Source organism: Schistocerca serialis, chromosome 1 (assembly GCF_023864345.2).
Source record: "Schistocerca serialis cubense isolate TAMUIC-IGC-003099 chromosome 1, iqSchSeri2.2, whole genome shotgun sequence".
Classification (NCBI taxonomy): Eukaryota; Metazoa; Arthropoda; class Insecta; order Orthoptera; family Acrididae; genus Schistocerca; species Schistocerca serialis.
The window spans coordinates 743,734,679-743,753,960 of NC_064638.1; the positions used below are offsets into that span (position 1 = coordinate 743,734,679).

General features: G+C 39.3%; 1 protein-coding gene across 1 annotated transcript in view; it reads left to right on the forward strand.

The window, feature by feature from the left end:
• Positions 1-19,282, forward strand: part of LOC126481902 (UDP-N-acetylglucosamine--peptide N-acetylglucosaminyltransferase 110 kDa subunit) — a 143,861-nt gene that overhangs the window by 44,327 nt on the left and 80,252 nt on the right. Inside the window, exons 5-6 of the mRNA XM_050105863.1 lie at positions 9,212-9,280; positions 13,120-13,316. Coding sequence (XP_049961820.1) covers positions 9,212-9,280; positions 13,120-13,316 — 266 coding nt within the window. The remainder of the gene's footprint in view (positions 1-9,211; positions 9,281-13,119; positions 13,317-19,282) is intronic.

Genomic DNA, 19,282 nt, shown 5'->3' on the forward strand with positions numbered 1-19,282 from the left:
TGTGTGTGTAAAAGTGTACCTCTCTGCCACAGACCAGCATCTGTCATCCACATGCGCAGTACCACTGCGGTGGAGCACACAAGGTTACTCTCAGCACCTAGCCATCAGTCTTGCGACTCACTCTGAAGATGTCTAGATGATAGGCGGCTGAAATATCAGTTGAAGAAGGGTATTTGCATGGCTGCATACCCAAAATTTAATGGATTATTACTAATATTATTTATACTTGACAGCAAATTATTCAGGCAGTAGAATGGTCCAGTATTGGGCAATCCACTCGGGTTCCTTCCAGAAATTTTCGTGAACAACTTAGAAGTACAATATTTCAAAAGTAATGATGAAAAATCTACTCACTTAGCGGCGGCAGTGGCGCGCGCGCGCGCACACACACACACACACACACACACACACACACACACACACACACACACACACACACACAGACGACAGTTGTAATTAGCCAAGCATTCAGAGCCAGTGGCTCCTCCTTCAGGCTGAGGGATTGAGGGGGAAGTAAGAGGGGTGAAGGAAAAGGACTGGCGAGATCTAAGAAAAGGGGTTGATTTCAAGAGAGTCACCCAGAACTGTGGGTCAGGGCAGACATACTGCACAGGATGAGAAGGAAAGACTGTTAGGGGCTGCATTGGATGAGATTTGAAAACCTGATATCTTGAAGGTGGAAGACAGCATAATACTCAAGACAGGGATTACTGCGTAAACATCATCCACGAGTTAACTGCTGGTATATGACATAGGTTGTTTCACATGTCGTTCACCCTTTGATAATATATGTTTTGCCAGTTGCAGAACTTCTATAAGTGGTGGTAGGGGGTGCATAGTGCAAGTCCTGCAGCGGGGATGGTCGCAGAGGTAGGAACCTTAGAGTAGGGAGATTGGTGCAAAAGGAGCGTAGGATCTGACAAGAATATTGCAGAGATTGGTACACCAACTAAAAGCTATTCTAGGTGTATTGGCAAAATCTCAAACAGAATGTATGCCAATTCAGGGCATGATTTTAGGAAGTTATGGCACTGTCAAAGTAGCTCATTAATACATTCCAGACCAGGATAATGCTGAGTCACCAGTGGTATGCTGTGAAGTTGTTCCCTGAAGGGATCAGCAGTACCAGGATTGGGTGTGTTGAACTAGGAAATCTGCTTTTGAACTAGGCTGGTGGGTTAATTCCGCACAGTGAAGGAATGACATCATAGGTTTGGAATTAGATGGGCACTGACAGAGGAAATGTTCAGCAGACAGACACACTGAATTTAGTGTGGTGGCATCAGCGGCTACAAGTAAGGTGTGTGATGGGAGTGGGATGTGCACAGACTTCAGACATCTAGGAGACAATTTGTATCTTTGATATAGGAGGGGGGGTCTTAGTACTACGAGTTGCGGATGCTGGTCAACTAAGGCAGATATTCGTTTGATTGGTGCTTTGCAGCCAGCAACTATAGGAGAGCTAGGATTATTGGTTTTGTAGATCTTAGGAAGAGGGTAAAAGGTGGGGGTGTGTGGTTTGGGTGGTGTGAGAAGTTCTATGGATTGAGGTGTTAATCCTTTTGAGGGGCCTGAGCTTTTAAGCATGGACTGCAGGTAAGTTTGAATCACAGGGGTTGTATTGATGGCAGACATTGTAGGTAGAGGTGTCAGACAGCTGTCATAGACCTTCACTAACATAATCCTTTCGGTGAATACTACAGTGTTAGATCCTTTGTCTGCTGTGAGGATAATGATAGAGCCATCAGCTTTTAGGGAATGTAGAGCCTGGAGTTGTGCAGAGGACAGTTACGGTCATGTTGTAGGGACCCGAGGAAGGTCTGTGAAACAATGCGGGATGTGAGGAATTCTTGGAAGGCTTGTACGGGATGATTTGAGGCACTGGTGGTGGATCAAGAGGGATCATCCTGTTGGAGGAACATCTGCAGCTGAGCAATATAGCAGAGGTTGAAGAAACCGCTTCACTTGTAAAGTTCTTTTATTATCACAAGACCGGTTTTGGACTCTTACAAGCCCATCTTTAGGTGTCGGAACGTGGCACTGTGGCCCCCGAGCGCCGCTTTGGACATGTGTTACTCCTTGTTCTGCACTCACAGGCAGTACACTGCGCCTAGTACACGTCCACTGTGGTGCTCGGGGGCCACAGCACCAAGTTAAGACACCTAAAGATGGGCTTATAAGAGCCCGAAACCGGTTGTGTGATGATAAAAGGACTTTACAACTGAAGTGGTATGTTCAACCTCTGGCATTTCCAATTGTTATTACATGTGAAGGAAAATAGGTCCTTCACCAAAGCAACATGATCAAATGCAGGTGCAGGGCTGAAAGAGATACCCTTAGATAATACAGTTATTTCAGGAGGGGAGAGTGCTTTGGATAAGAGGTCGACACTGTACTGTTATGACACTGATTATGGGTTATTCTTGGTCTGGGTGGCAGTGGTGACAGCTGTGGGATGTTCAGGAGGTTGGCCAAGCTTGGTTTGTAGGAGAGAGGAGTGGCGGTTTATGGTGTGACTGTTTAGGGAGCCACAGAGGGACAGGAAGGGAAACACCACTGTTCATGTAGTTTAGGAGAAGTTGGGAAAGCTTTTTGAGATGAAGTCTGGTGTGTTGTCAAAGTTTGAATTTGGCTTGGCAGACGATACCATCCAAGGAAACATGAGGGACGGACAGACAGCTGCAGAACTTTGCAGGAGAAGTGAAGTCTGGTGGAGTGTAAATTGGCTGGTGAGGAATATAGTCACAGATTAGCCTGGTAGAAGCAAGAGATTGCTGTATTTGAAACTGTGAAAGAGCCTGGTGTAGAGTAGTATTACATCCAGAAATGGGGCCTTTCAATGTTAGGCCTTCGGAGTAACTCCAAGGGACAAGCAAGTTTCAAGAAACAGAATGAGAGACTAGTCTCGATAGTGCAAAAGCATGTTTTCGACAGTGGGTGTAATATGGGATGGGATTCATCATGGCAAGAGAGGATAGTTCGAAGAGTTAGAAATCATAGGATTGGCAAAGAAATAAACAAATAGATAAATAGATAAGCAGAGCATGTTAAAGATAGAAAAATGGAAGAAAAGAAAGGAAAAAATTTGGTTAAACCAGAGAAAATCCGCACAAAATTGTTAATAAGGGGTAATGAGTGGGCAACCTGGTGATACGAAAAAAATTATAGAAAAAGGAGGAGGGGAAAAATCGATTGGGAAAGTCGTGAAAGCAGACAATATTTTAAACTTTGCAGCCTTCCAACATTGCTTCACAGCCCTTCCTCAGGTCCCTACAACATGACCCTAACCTGTCTTCTCCACAACTCTAGGCTCTACATTCCCTAAAAGCTGATGACTCCATCGTTATCCTCCCAGCAGTACTTGACTGAAAGGAGTATGTTAGTGAAGTTCTATGACAACTGTCTTGACACTTCTACATGTGTCTGCCATCAGAATCCCATCCCTGTGATTCAAACTGACCTACAGTCCATGCTTAAAACCTCAGGCCCCTCACAAGAACTAACACCTCAATTCATAGAACTTCTCACCCCACCCCACCCAAACCGTGCACCCCCACCTTTTACCTTCTTCCTAAGATGTACAAACCCAATAATCCTGGCTGTCCTATAGTTGCTGGCTTCAAAGCCCCTATCAAACGTATATCTGCCTTAGTAGATCAGCACATGCAACTCACAGTACAAAGACTCACCTCCTATATCAAAGATACCATTTCCTAGATCGTCTGAAATTCCTTAGTCAGTGCCCACCTGATTCCAAACCTATGATATCATTTCTCAACACTTCCTTACAACTACTTCACCTTTGAGGGGCAGACATACAAACAGATCATGGGTATGGCCATGGAACCAGGATGGCTCCTTCCTATGCAAACCTTTTCATGGGTTGCTTGCAGGGGTTTCCCTGGGATCCATAAGTTTTCAGCCCCTGGTTTGGTTTAGATACATTGATGACATCTTTACAATATGGGCTCATGGTGAGGCTGACCTGTTGAAATTCCTGGAATCTCTGAATACCTTCTCCCAATTAAATTTCACATGGTCCTGTTCCCGGTTCAGTGCCACTTACCTTGATGTTGATCTCCTCTTCACCGAAGGCCAACAAACAACAGTACTTAACATTTTGACAGTTGTCATCCTTTCCATGTCAAATGTTCCCTCCCATACAGCCTTGGCATCCAAGGCAAACATATTGGTTCACATGCAGACTCTTTAAAGCAATACACCACTATTCTCACCTCAGCTTTCACTGTAGGGAATTACCCCACCGGCCTAGTACAAAAGCAGATTTCCTGGGCCATCACATCCAATCCTGGTACTGCTGATCACTCTACAAAACAGCTTCCGAGCACACCACTAGCGAGTCAGTATTATCCTGGTCTGGAATGTATTAATCACCTATTTCAACAGTGCCATGACTTCCTAAAATCACTGAAATGAGATCTATTCTGTCTGAGATTTTGCCCAACACACCTAGAATAGCTTTTTGTCACCCTCCCAATCTTTGGATATTTGGCTCATTTTCACTGGTCATTGCACATTTTAACTAAAAACTAGTGATGATGCATAATTTGCTGTTTTTACAGTATGGTATAACCCTACTTCTGTGTTCCTGGAATTAAGGTTAAGTTTCTTGATACCAGGACCCTATACTCAGTGAATTTGAAGCAATAAACATATTAAGTTGGAACAATTTGTGCCATAATTCCTGCCTTGCAGAGCTCTGTTCGGCGTAGTATCAGATGGGAATAACTAGGTTTGTCTGAGTAAAGGTATCATGACCAGTCACAACCATTTTCAAATTGCGTATGCCCAGTTTTGTGATTGTTGACATCTTTGTCGAACCATACTTAGCATGTTTCATTGTTTGACCACTTGTAGCCATAGTTGACACCTTCACTCACTTTGTGTTGCTCAAATGTTTTTAGTTTAAAAAAAGAGCCAATTATGTGTTTCATGCTGAGCAAAATGTGTCTGAGAATCTATCCTCCTTGTAAAGTGCAGTATTTACGTATGTATTTTTTGTAACATAATACGAGCAAACAATGCGAGTGACAATTTGCTTGTGTGGTTTTCTTCATAACTCAGGAGGCACAGTACCTGATAACCTCAAAAAGATGACTACAGTGCAAGAGACTCAGAACAACACATATGAAAACACTGCACAAAATACTTACACAAATACGTCCACTTGACAACAAGAAAAAAATTCTCAAAATGCGTCATGCTAAGCATGAAAAAATGCATAACTAGCGCAGTGTTCCATTATTTAACAAACAAATTACAGCTGGAGGCTTTCGAGAAACATTGATTATGACTTGCGTAATTAAGTAAGAAGTTTGTACTTCTCAGACAATTATCAGTTCCATTTCCATCAGTGGTTTTTATTAGATAATAAACAAGACCCTGACAAGTATTTTCATGTATATTATGTACGTATGACCTACATAAAGTGCGAAAGTACAAGAGGTGTCCTGTATGTAACTTTCACAGCTTAAAACGTTGTTCCCACATTTTAAATTTCCTGCATTTAATTTTTTTTGTTTAGTCCTGTGAAAAGTGTAAAGGTGAAGTTCCACTGTATTTTATAAATGTATATTGGTATGGTCAATCTCGATCTCATTTGGATGCTTCACAATATGACTGTGACGTACAGCTGCATGTGATTGCTAACTGAGAGGCTACTGGTTAACAAACTGATTACGAACAGGAAGAGGCATGCAGAGTCAATGCGCCTGCTGCCCACACCCCTGGTTTACCCATTATCCCTTCATACCAAAAGCTTTAGCAATAATTAAATTATATTACTTAAGTTGTTATTCGCAAGTCCATAGTTTATTTACATTTATTTTTATTTGTACAAAGTTTGGAGTGTTTATATGTAATGTGTAACGTATTGTGCACCATGCTGCCTGAAAGAAGAAATGTTGTTTCATGGATAACTGACCATCCTGGAATACTTTTGTCAGTAGCAGGGATTTAACCTCCAAAGATAAAAATACTTTTAACATGGCTCTGTATGACGCATTCATTGCAAATAATATCTCTCTTCACAAACTTATAAACACTATCCTCAAAGGTTTCCTGCACAAATACTGCTTAAATCAAAATATGCCAGATGAATCAACATTGCATAAAAATTAATACTGGCAGTTCACCTGTGTGTTCTGGTAGAAATACGGAGTGAACTCGAGGACAACATTAACTGAATTTTAGTTGACAAAACTACTGATACTTAGGGCTGTAAAATTACAAATTTAATTGGTGGTGCGTTAAAACGAGAGTTGCCTTCTTCCTGTTTAGTGACGTGCAAAGAACTTGAAAAGATAAATTATTCTATGATTGCCTGCTGGGGTGGCCGAGCGGTTCTAGGTGCTACCGTCTGGAACCGTGTGACCGCTACGGTCGCAGGTTCGAATCCTGCCTCGGGCATGGATGTGTGTGATGTCCTTAGGTTAGTTAGGTTTAAGTAGTTCTAAGTTATAGGGAAGTGATGACCTCAGATGTTAAGTCCCATAGTGCTCAGAGCCATTTGAACCATTCTATGATCACTAGGTTTGTGAATGAGGGTATAAAAAAAAAATTTCCGGAATTTTCTGCAGACGAACGAGTGTTAGTGTTTCTCTCAGATGATGTTCCCTTTATGATCAAAGCAGGAAAAGACCTCCAAGTATTTTATCCCAATTAGATTCAGGTGAAGTGCTTTGCTCGCAAAGTACATCACCTTGCTGAAATAGTACGATCCATGTTTTGGAATGTAAGTACATTGATTTCATCCACAAAGAAAGTGTTTAAGGCACATGCTCACATCAAAACCCATCAAGAAAAACTACAAAATGTGCTGTTACCTCCTGAAACAGTGGTAACACGTTAGGGTATGTCGGTTGAAGCTGTGTTTTACAGTGAAAATTTCAATGCAGTCAAAGGTGTAGTAAGTGACTTTGATAGTGCAGATCTGTGGCAGAACTCCTCACTGTCAGATATATTCCCAAGAAAACTTAAAGAAAAGTTCAAAAAAACATTTTGAATAGTAACCCAAGCAGCGATTCCTTGTCCCAGATTGATAGTTTTATTAATGGGATGGGTGAACTTTTGTCAAAAATTAGTGGCAACATAGAACAAGGATTCAAATACTGCCCAGTTACTTCAGTTGATATAGAACGGTTCTTTCCTGCTTATAAAAAAATGTTTAGAGTGCTCGAAGATACAATCCTACAACTGAACATTAACAACAGTATTTGATCGTTTGTGTGTACAATTATAGCAAAATGTAAAATAATTTGTAAGTGAAAGTTTAGTTTGATAATATTAATTAAATTTCAGCATTATTAAAAAAAATCCTGCTTGTATGTTGTTCTTGGAATAACATATTACGGAGTTCTTGAGCGTGCTACTCTGCATGTGAACTGTGCATATAGATTGTTGTGTGGCAGCTAACTTGCATCGCATTTGCTTGCTACCGACAATGATAGCAAAGAAAAAACAATACTTGAAACAAGGTGTGAGTCTTCTTTTTGGAATTTGTTTAAAAAAGTAATCTCAAAAAGAACCCTGCCTAACCTCTACCAGAAAGTATACAGATCATGAGATCAACATTCTAAATGTTTTGATTTTTCACGTGGCTGGCACTTTTCCTCGCAGTCGGTATGTACAGGTTCATCGGGGAGATATATTGCATGCAATAACTACTATGTTTTTTTGTTATATGATCTTGTATGTCTCAACACTTTCCATGCATATTTTAAACAGTTTTCATGTGTATTTGCAGGTATATTTTGAACTTCTTATGTTGTATATAGTCTGTTCTCTACTTAGGAAGCGCTAATATAACGGCACGGTGGAAGAGAGTAATTAAGTTTGCAACTTGGTTAACAGCCCCGACAGTAACACACATTTTACAATAAAATTTGATGTAAAAAGAAGCATAAATTTCATTGACATGCATCAAAGAATTTATTTTCCAGTTAAGTGCCTCAGACATTTGCTTTTGGCATGAATCCATGACTAGCATTTCCGACATTGTCTGACTTAGTGAAGCAACACAATGTTACAGACACACAAGGAAATTGATATACACGTACTATATTTCTACCCGTTGTGGTCATTATCAAGTATCGTTTATAGTTTCTTCTCCACTGGGCTTAGTATCGGCTGTGTGTACAGCTGATAATTTAACAAGTGCAAGATTGGTGATTGTTAGGGCATAGGTCCCTGATCACTACTGCTGCTTGCACTTTTCTTCACTCATTTTGGGATATTTTGTACTAGTCAGTAAGTTAGGGTGGTACAAACAGCTATAAAAATTCACTCAGCCTCAAGGTTACAGTGTATAATTTGAAGGATTTAGCATGAAAAATGATATATGCTAAATTCAGAGCTCATGTCCATCCTATTCACATAAAGATAACTCAGCTGTGTTGGGTGTTTCTTCCATGAATCATGTACTCCTCCACCCTCTCCCCCAAGACCCCTACCCAGCACCTTATGGACTAAATGATTCTAACAAAACAACCTAGAAATTCCTAGTTCAGGTGGTTTTGGAAAACACAAAAACACACACACACACACACACACACACACACACACACACACACACACACACACACTCACTCACTCAATTACCGCTGCCTCCGGCTGCTGAGGTCAGCCAGAGACAGTTTTTCTTCTCTCTCTCTCTCTGTGTGTGTGTGTGTGTGTGTGTGTGTGTGTGCGTCTGGTTTTTTTTTTCTTTTGTTTTTTCTTTTCTCCAGAAAGAGTGTTTTGGTTGAAAGCTTACCTGTTCAGTAGTATCTGTGGCATGCATGTCTATAATTCAACTTCTGATGTTAAGAATTCAGGCATACAACAGTAGACAAAGATCAGCCAATCTCATATAAGGGTTATGTGGCATTGTGGTTTTTCTCCACACAAAATGTATCAGTAATGTAGGTGATAGCTCATTACTCTCCAGGAATGTATATATTGCACAAAAATTCATAATCAGAAAAGTATTGTTTAAAGCAGTTAAGTTTTCTAGTCCTCCCTGTATAGTGTGTGCTGTATTGTAAAAGAGTAGTTCAGTTCTGTTTAGTGTAAAAAAAATGGTTAGAGGGATAGTCAGGTACATAATAGTAGTAAAGTTTTTCATTAAATGTAATATGTGGTGATCTGTGTATGATAATAGGCATTGGATTGGGACAGTTTATTACATGGTTGTATTTACTTGCTGTTACAGGATTTATATTGTGTGAGAAGTGATCTGGGAAATCTGCTTAAAGCACTGGGAAGACTTGATGAAGCTAAGGTAAGGTTTTGTCTTACACCTGACCTTTCCATTCCTTTCCTTATCACATGAAGTTTACTCAGCTTGGCAATTATAGAGGAAATGACTGGGGACAGTACTTCCTCTGCATTTAAGTATTCTTTTAAACATTGAATGTTATAATTCTTGCTGAAAAACCATCTTTGTGTACAATTTAGCAAGCTGAGTGAGCTCCTTCCTTTCCAAAATCCTATTCAACTATCTTTACCAATAGTCATTAACACAATGGTATGAATTTTCAAAGGCTGCTAAAAGTAATTCACAAAATTTGTTGGCTTGCCTGGTGAAGGAGTAGATATGCATCCAAGTGTATTGAATCGTAAATATTCCTGGTTAAGATTTTTCTTTTTGTCTGAGATTTATGGTAAAAGATTATCCACTGTGTCATCACACACAACGTTAGAAGAAAAGGAGGTTGCAGTAACATTTGTTCCAAAAAAAGAAAAATATGATGGAGTGCCTCACGTTGCCAGATTTTTGGGCACATAGGAGTAAAACAGCTTTTTCCTATTGATTGTATTGTCACATTCACCAGCTATGAGTCCAGGTGGTGTTTTCTTGTTGTTGGAGCACTAATGATGAATTTGACATTACATCTGCATTCCTTCCTTTCTCCTGCTTCCATGTGCAGCTTAATGCCCAGTGACTTTACCATGCTAATTTCTCATTAGCATGCTAAAGTAAAGGCTGGAAACATAAGTGGTATTGGACAGCGCATTTGCCAGTACCAACTATGGAGACTCACAAAATGCAGCGCCACAGTTTTCAAGAAATAACAGCAGTGTGGTTTGTAACAGATGCTGATATTTCTTGAATTATTTTGCTTCCATTTAAGAGTTACTCGTGAGGGAGACGACATGAGTTACGTCAAAAAGTGTTACTTTGTTTACAGTTACTGTTTTATACTTGGCAATTCTCGACGGGTAACTCGCGCAGCTGTGACCTTCCATTTTCCAGTCCTTGGCGATATCAAACAGGAAAAAGTTGTTGAAAGTTTCATTTGTATGTATGATCTTACCTGGATCCAGATGAAAAATTTATATTTACTTGCAAGTTGGTAAAACCATTTGATAAGTTTCATATTTTCAGGCAATTTTCTTGAGTTGCGCAATGTATCAGATTAAGCATGTGTGCATAATGTCTTGACTTATCATATGGTTTACAGCCAATTTCAGGCGATAGTGGTTTGAAATTTTTTCATGTACTGCAAATTAGCCTTTGAAAGATTCAAACACATTGACTCATAAAAGCTGAGTGGAACCAAAGTGCTGGAGACAGGGGGTTTTCAATTCATTCAAAATCATCTGTTTCTGATACAGCTTTCCTTGTTTGGTTGGATGGAGTTTATTAAAGTACATACCTGTTTGAGTAGTGAAGCTTTCATAGAATACTATTAAGATTTGCTGTGAATTGGCATCATTGGTTACATTGCAGTTATTACATTAGTTTGCTTTTTCATTTCTGACTTTACACACACACGTAATTCAGTAGTGAATAAATTCCAACATGTAAATGGAAATTAGTCTTTGTAGGAAATGTGGGAATAGGTCATGCATAAAACTAGACAATGAGTGCTCAAACCTTGTTGTAACTTCTTTTTTTAATTTTCTGGTGAAAGTTGTATTAGAAACATGTGTAATTTTACTTATTGCATTAATGATTTGTTAATCTTCGTGCAGATTTTACTGGTGAAGGAATAAATTCTTTCATCAAAGTGACTGGCAAAGTAATTTTGGAGATTCTTGTTACATAAAATGGAAGTTCTGTAAGTAAAAGTAGAACAAAGCATTAGTCTGTTGTTTGTTTTCGGCATATTTTACCAAGCTCTGCAAAGTCATTGAAATTCATAAATAGTTTACTGTTATCAGTTAAAATACATGGTAGTACTGCTGATTAAATTTCAGCTCAAAGGCTTAGTGTTTATCACATTATAAGCTTACATATTTTACAGAGTAGACATGCTTTAACACAGAACATTTTAAGAAATGCACCAAAGCCTTATTGGAGAGCAAATTGTGTGGCTCTTCCATTTTTGGCTTGCTCTGAGGTAATATTTGAACTCTAATAAACTATTATTGCAAGTGTTGTAGTCTTTAATTATGAACAGACAGCAAGCTTCTATTTTTGTAGGGAGGGGGGTGGAGGCAGTACTACATCACTCAATGTCACCAAGAAAGATTTTATTGTATAAGGAGTAATAAAGTGATAGAACCGTAATGCCTTTCTATAGGCATTAACAAATGGGAGGCTTGAATTGCTCTACAGCAAAGACTGAAATCATTGTTACGTCTTAAAAGTTTTTAAGTATATATAGAGCTTCTTTGTGCTCTGTGCATCAAACAAGGAAAAGTATACCATTGCTCAAAGTTCATTAATCCATTTGTGTGGGAGGTGAAATATGAGGGAAACAATACATAACAGAACTTAATGCATACTTACTTAATTTCTTAATTTTCCTGTCAGTTCTCTGTTTATTGATTAATAAATGATAGGAACTCCAGTTTAGTTGTTGGTGCCGCCCAGGCTTGTCACGTGTGCCTTTGTGCGCTGATTAATGACATGCTTCTTGTTCTTTCTTCCCCCGACTGGGAATGGCTCTGTTAGATGGAGGCGTTCATCTCGTCGACTGCGCGCTCGATGGTGGGCGGGCTTGTTGGTGTGCCAACTCAGTGATAAATGTAGTCCTAGTGGCTGGTGCCCCTCAGGTAAAGTAGACCACTGGGCCAGTCTCCTACCTCCCCGCGATGCTGCAGGAAATTAATTAGTTGCGTGCTGTTATCCTTAATTATTCTGCACATTCCCCCTCAGAATGAAAAAAAGATTCTTTTGTGTTTTTTTACCCGTTTTCAGAAGTGATACATTTGATTTTTTTAATTCTCGAGTCTTTATGAAATTGGCTGAATGTGCTTTTGTTTAATTGCAGTATGTAGCTGATTCATGATAGAAACCAAACCATTAAATAGTGAATGATGTTTTGGAGACAGCTCTAAATTTTGAGTTTATTATGACAATGTTATCATCACTCCTTCAGTTCAGGAAAAGGTACAATTTTGTTTCTTCCAAAAATGAACTTTATTTATTGGTTTGTTCCTTTTAAAAATAAATTTAAAAAAGGAATTGCATCTGACATCGTTTTTAAGTCTGGCTTATTTATGTAACTTATCCATTTGCATAACCTCCTAGGAGGAGACTGGCTTTTCAATTTAAAACAAAAATTTTCTGCTGCTCATATCTTGTGTGTTTTAGGTTACGGAGCAAATAACACTTTTGTGTTTCAAGCCTTGTCTCCCGCGCGCGTTAGGCGATTTGTTTATTCCTTACATCCATTGCTGCAATTTCCATTACCTATCCTCTGTCACTAATGTAACATGTCCTGGTTGAAAGTAATTTCGTATTTTAGTGGTTGCATTCAGTGTTGTTAGAGGCACTATTGTAGTACTCTCACCCAGGGCATGTTAGGCTATAGCTGCAGCGTGCTGCGTACGGCAGTATCAGGTTATTCACATTGTTAATTTGATCGCCTGTGGATTACCTGATACTGTGTTTTACAGTGGAACCAAGTGTTACTGCCCTTTGTCACTTTGACTTGTCTTATTAATTTTGCTGTGGCACTTGATGATGCTGTCATAGGATGACCATTACTCCCTTCCTTTATGAGTATAATTATTACTCTTGAAGGGAGCGGTCCGCAATGCTTGGGAGCAAGGCTTTGCTAGCGCGAGCAGCAGCGTTTTTTGCAACTGCCTGCGAAGCACCTTCTTGCTGATTAGCTTTTTTTCCTGCCCCCACCCATCTTCCCTCGTACCCTTACCCAATTACAGGCTTGCTACCTAAAAGCAATAGAGACTCGACCAGACTTTGCTGTGGCATGGAGCAACCTTGGATGTGTATTCAATGCTCAAGGAGAGATATGGCTGGCTATACACCATTTTGAGAAAGCTGTGGCACTTGACCCAAATTTTCTGGATGCTTATATAAATCTTGGAAATGTGCTGAAGGAAGCAAGAATATTTGACAGGTAAGTTAGTAAATTTTGTGTGATTTTGTAGGATATGAAATAGTTGTCTGTCTGTGTGGATGTGGTATGGGAAGCTTTTGATGAGAATTAACATTTTTTACTCCTTTTTCTGATGTTACAGCATTTTTAATTTTTGAATATTGATTTTATTTCAAAGGTAGACACAAGTAATCCGATCTAACTCTCCTTTGCTTGCTGGTACATTTGTTAGTTCATTTTGTGATTTACAATAAAGTTTAGAGAGAGACAAGTAATGAACTTAGAGTTGATACATAGTTGCTGACAAGCAATACAAATTGCAAGAGCCAGGTGAGTTAATATAGTTATTTGCAAATTCTTGAAGTGAGAGGATAGTTCCAATGAAGTTTACAAAAAATTACATTAATCACTTCATGATTTTTTAAAAAGTATTGTGCTACTGTTGCTTCTAACAAGGAGAAAATCCCCAAGTGTTTAGCTAGGTATTATTAATGAAAGTTATTAGAGCTGTGGCTACTGTAATTATGAATGTGGTGAGCTACGAAATCAATTCAAGAACTTTGTACACAAAATTTTTGTAAAATTACCTTCTACTTACTGTGCATGGTATCCTTCAGAATCGGGATGCACTGAACCCTTGTGAGGCAAACGGGAGAGCTACTTGATTGAGAAGTAGCGGCTCTGGTCTTGTGAACCAACATACGGCCAGGTAAACCAATATACGGCCAGGAGAGTGCTGGGCTGACCACATGCTCTCCATATCTGTATCCAGTGGCGATGACGCCTGTGGGCTGAGGATGACACGGCGACCGGTTGCTACCATTGGGCCTTCCAAGGCGTATTTGGACGGCGAGAGAGAATCCTGCAGAATACTGTCATCTACAATTCATATACTGTTCCCAGTACTGTTTCCACTTCCAGAAGCAGTCTTCGTATGCCTCTTGCTGAATTGCACAAAGTGCTATCTGTAAATTTTGTTCTATCTCATCTGTTGTTGCACATCTTCGTCCTTTAAACATCTCAGCCTCATAACCATAGACCCATGTCACATCACCAGTTAAGATTCTCATTTGCGCGATTCAAAAGGTCTTCAAAGTTTCTTTCTGGTCTTGACTCATGAGCCGCACGACGAACTTGGTGGCAACACAATGCATTCCAAGATGCTGTGTCAGGATTTCACGACATTATCCCACTGAAATTTTACATTCTTTTGCAATCTCTCGGACAGTCGATCTTAGATTGGCACGCATAGTTTCACTGACCATGCCGACATTAGTGCCGTTAGTAGACACTAAAAGACATCCTCAATGAGGATCATCGTTCTTCCACCCAGCCATTTTTTAACTGTGTGAACCATTCATAACACAAAATATGGCTTAAGTGCTCATCACCGTAGGCATTGTGCATAATTTGGTGAGAGTTTCACGGAAAATTTGCAGACGTGTTGTTCCTACAACTTTGCCATCTCAAAATTTGCAAACTGTGTGACACAATGTTCTACTCAATATGGCACTGAACAATAACTAACAGACATGCAACAATAAAACTTCTGACAGTTATATGTTAAAACATGGGTACTTGCAGGGATGCTAACTGCATTTCACTCCAACGCACAGTTGGCACAAAATTATTAATGTTTTGGAATTTTTTGAATAGACCTCGTATATCAGTGTCAGGTTAAATATATGCAGTCTTATGCTATTTATTGCCATAAGCTACTCTACAGAGAAGTTTAGTTTTAACATATCATAACTTAAGCACACATTTGAAATACCAATAACAGTTCCTTGCAGCTCTGCACTTATTCCCTAGTACTGCAGACTTAGTTTCCTCACAGTAAAACTTGCAGTTGCCAGTTGTCGTAATGTACTTTTTTGAAGCGTGTGACGATGTTATCTCGTTCAGACCAATGAACTCTTTTTGAAATTGAACTCCATCTTGTTAGCATATTTACTGCTTGACCAGTGCAACATTCATATGTTATATAACGCAGTTTCATCCTGCTCTTAGTGAGTTCATAAGTACAACAAAAGCAAACAGCTCAAGTTAGCTTGCATATGTGATAAACAGCAATCTTCAGGAGAAAATAGAATGCAAAGTGAAATAGTGAAGCAGCCTACTACAGTTACCGATTATAAGAAGAGATTTTTTTCCACAGTTCATCATTTGAAACATTCAGTGTTTTCTTATATTTGCAGATTAAACTTTCTGTTGAGGTTAACAATATTATGAAAGAGATGCTGAGTCGCAGATAGGCACAACAGACTGTCACAAAACAAGCTTTTGACCAATAAGGCCTTCATCAAAAATAAATGGACAGATGACGTGTGCTTGCCACATCCACCCCCCACAGCACGTGCGCGCGCACACACACACACACACACACACACACACACACACACACACACACACAGAGAGAGAGAGAGAGAGAGAGAGAGAGAGAGAGAGAGAGAGTGTGTCTCTGGCAGCTAAAGCCAGATCCATTCATAATATTGTTACATTCCATTGTTTGACTTCTGTTAAGGCTAACATTTTTGTATTGATTAATAGTGTGTGTCGGGGTCATCTTAAGTAGCTTTGGCTACTGAGGTCATGTGCAGGTTTATTTTGTAGAATTCATAAGGGCAGTGCTGAGCAAATGGTAATTGCCTTTGAAAAGACACAAGATTTCCTGATGACCCGAAGCACTCGATACAGTATCGAGGTGCTCAAACAGTCGCGTGGCATTTGACTCGCGGGGCACTAGGGCAAGGGATATGTGAAAAAGTATGAACCAGCCACTACAGTATCAATTGCTATGCTTGAAATATGACAATTTTGTGACACACACAAGGAAATAACACCAAATTCTGTCATCTGACAAACACTGGGTGTATTTGAACAGGTTCGCAGTGAAAGTTCATACTGTGTACAAAATGCCGCTTGCTTAACTAAAGGTAACATTCAAAAGTGGAAATGTTGTCCTTCAAAAAACACTACTTGGTTTGGAACCCAGATCAGCATTTTATTTGATTATGAGAGACTGTAATGATGATCCTGAAATTCAGATGAAACAAGAAGGGAAATTTATCAAAAATTGTCTAACAATCAAAATAAATCATGTTAAACTGACAAATTTCTTTTGGGAAAATAAATGACAGTGGCAAGACCTGTCGTGGAGATAGTATCAACATACCCGAGTTAATGGTGCGATGAGCCCAAGTTAGAGAATTGGACTGAATCGTCATTACGAGCTTCTGTTTGTGTGTTAGTTGCTGTTTTTTCATATGACTTGCACCCTAGGAGATAGTCCGTGTTTCATAGTTGGTCAGACACAGGAGTACAGGAGGGTTGGAAGGGGGACTGGTGAGTGTGGGAAGGGGAGTCGTGAACCGGCAGCAAATTATGACATTTTGCCAACCATGGGAATCTGTATTGTGTACTTCAGGTTTTTCCATGCTACAATGTTGTAGGAAAGGCGCTTACCGCTGAAACAACCGGTTATACCGGTTATTTTCTATGCCAGTTCAACCTGACTTCTCAAAACCGCTAAAAATAACCAGTTTTTGAAATAACATATTTTTGGTATTTTATTCATAGTACCATGCTTACCCGATCATAAGATAAGGTTTTTTCCAAATTCGTCATTCGAAAAATATGGGATCATCCTATACCCAGAGAGTAAACTATTGTTGCTGAGGCCAACATTTTTACACAGTTCAGTAGATAAATATAGGGATTGTCTTACATTTGCAGATGAAGCTTTGGTTATTGAGGATTCATACAAATTTGTTTTGAACCGTCCCAAAGGGCTTGGCATACCAAACAATACTTGTATTCGAATAGGCTTGAGATTTCCCAATATGCCAAAGTGCTTGATACAGTATTGACCGTATTGGAGCATGGAGACTGCGTTAGTGCCAGGGATATATGAGAAATAATGAACTAGCAACTACAAAAATAGAACGCTCCGCTTAAAAGTTGACAACTTTATGAAGTGAACTTTAAATTGTGTCAGATACACCCATTTGTTGTATTTGAAGAGGATTCAAATAAATGTTCTCATACATGTATGAAGACCATCTACATATATTTATATTGCTTTTTAAGTAAAGGTAGCATGCAAAGGCAAGAATCTTATCCTTCAAAAACCATTACTTGAGGCAGAACCCAAGTCAATATTTTATTTCGTTATTAGAAATTAGATTGGCTTACATGTTAAATACAATTGTTACAGGCTTGTAATCAGCTCTAGAACAAGATGACATTCAGATGAACTGGGAAGGCAATTGAATCCAGAATGAAATGTCTAACTAACGAAATAAACTGTATAACACTAATTGTCACTAGATTGCGAGACAAGTGAAAGTTTGATAATTGGACTAAATAGTAATCTTCTATTTAAGTATTAGTTGCTGTTTGTATATACAACCTGCACCCTATAAGATATTGCCTTCAGTGTTGCTCAGGCACAGCACTACAGAAAGTTTGATAGGGGACAGTGACCCAGCTTGGCTGAGAACTATAAGTGCGTGGAGGGGAGTGTTCAGCAGGCAGAAATTTTGTAGTACAGCCAACAATGCGAAAGTATATTGCATGCTTTGGCTCTGTATGAACATCTACCATGTTTAAACTGAAGTAGGCCTGAACTCGGAATCAAGCTGACTTCAAAATAGGGCCAGTACTCGACAGTAACATAAATGTCAACAGGAGATGCTAAAGTCTAGATGGGGGTCAGTGACTTACTTCCATGTTTATGACTACAATGTTGTCATATAACTGGAACGATTGGGTCTGTATCACTTGCTCGTTCTTCATAGCTAGTGAGAGAGCGGTAGGCAGAAAGTGTGTTTGGAAGCAAGAGACATAGTGACATTCTCATGTCAGTACAGAAGCGAAATCGGATACTTATTCGGATAAAAACAGCTGTGTTCTCAGGCCCCACGGTAACCACAACCTCAGAAATTGCAGTTTAGTCAGAAGAAACAACCTAATACTTCTGGCAACAAAGTTACAAATCTCACAGCTGTGTTATTATTGCAAATTAATGTAAACCATGTAGACAAACAAAAATGACATAAATTTAGATTATATGCATTGTTAAGTTTGCAGAGAGATACTTTGTCAGTAAAATTTTGATTAGTTGGAATACGTTACGAATAAATTTTTCTTAAGGAGCGTCTTGAAAAAGGGGGGGGGGGGGGGTTGTATATAATCAGGGTCATCTTATACCCGGGTAAATACGGTAACAACATGAATCAAGGCAATTAACACTTTGCCGTCCACAGGTCTCGTACAAATTAATTCGCTTGGCGCTGGCAGCAATAATTCAGATTACTTGGCTTGTTGCTGGCCACTTGTGTCCTTTTAGTTGATGACAAGCTTCAAACACATGGACTTTTGTTCGCTTCAATTTTTCCAGAAATCCTCTGTTTTGCCATATCGTTCCACAAACTTGAGTTTTCTTTTCAAGTAACTTCTCTTCAAGTTCTACACTGTTATAATAATTATCCACGTAGAGGTGGCCACTTCCATAAGAAGTTCCATCACTGTTTTTGCTTAAGGTTGTCCAGCGCTGCTATATGTCTTGAATGAGAAAATGTATCCCGTACTCGAGTCTCTCAGAATCTGAATGAGTATGCCATATTCCGTAGTTTTCGAATTGTAAACTTTAAAATTTAACTTTCCACGCCATGGCTTAGATTAAATGTTCCTTTAAACTTTTTGGAAAAATAATCAATTACGAATTGCACATTGAAAAGCTGGTCAGCATTATCTGGTTTGTTGTTATTGTTGGAAAAATGTAAAAATGATAACATTTGTCTGAATCGGTTGTGGGACATCGTTTTGCGAAATACCGGTGTGTGTATCAATGTATTTGTTGACCAGTAATCATCGATCCTTGCTTTTTCCACAATTCCCATGAGGATAGCAAGCCCAAACCATTTTCTAAGTTCGGGTACCGTAATGTCATCAAATTTGGCTTTTTTTATCCAGTTTCCTTCTTT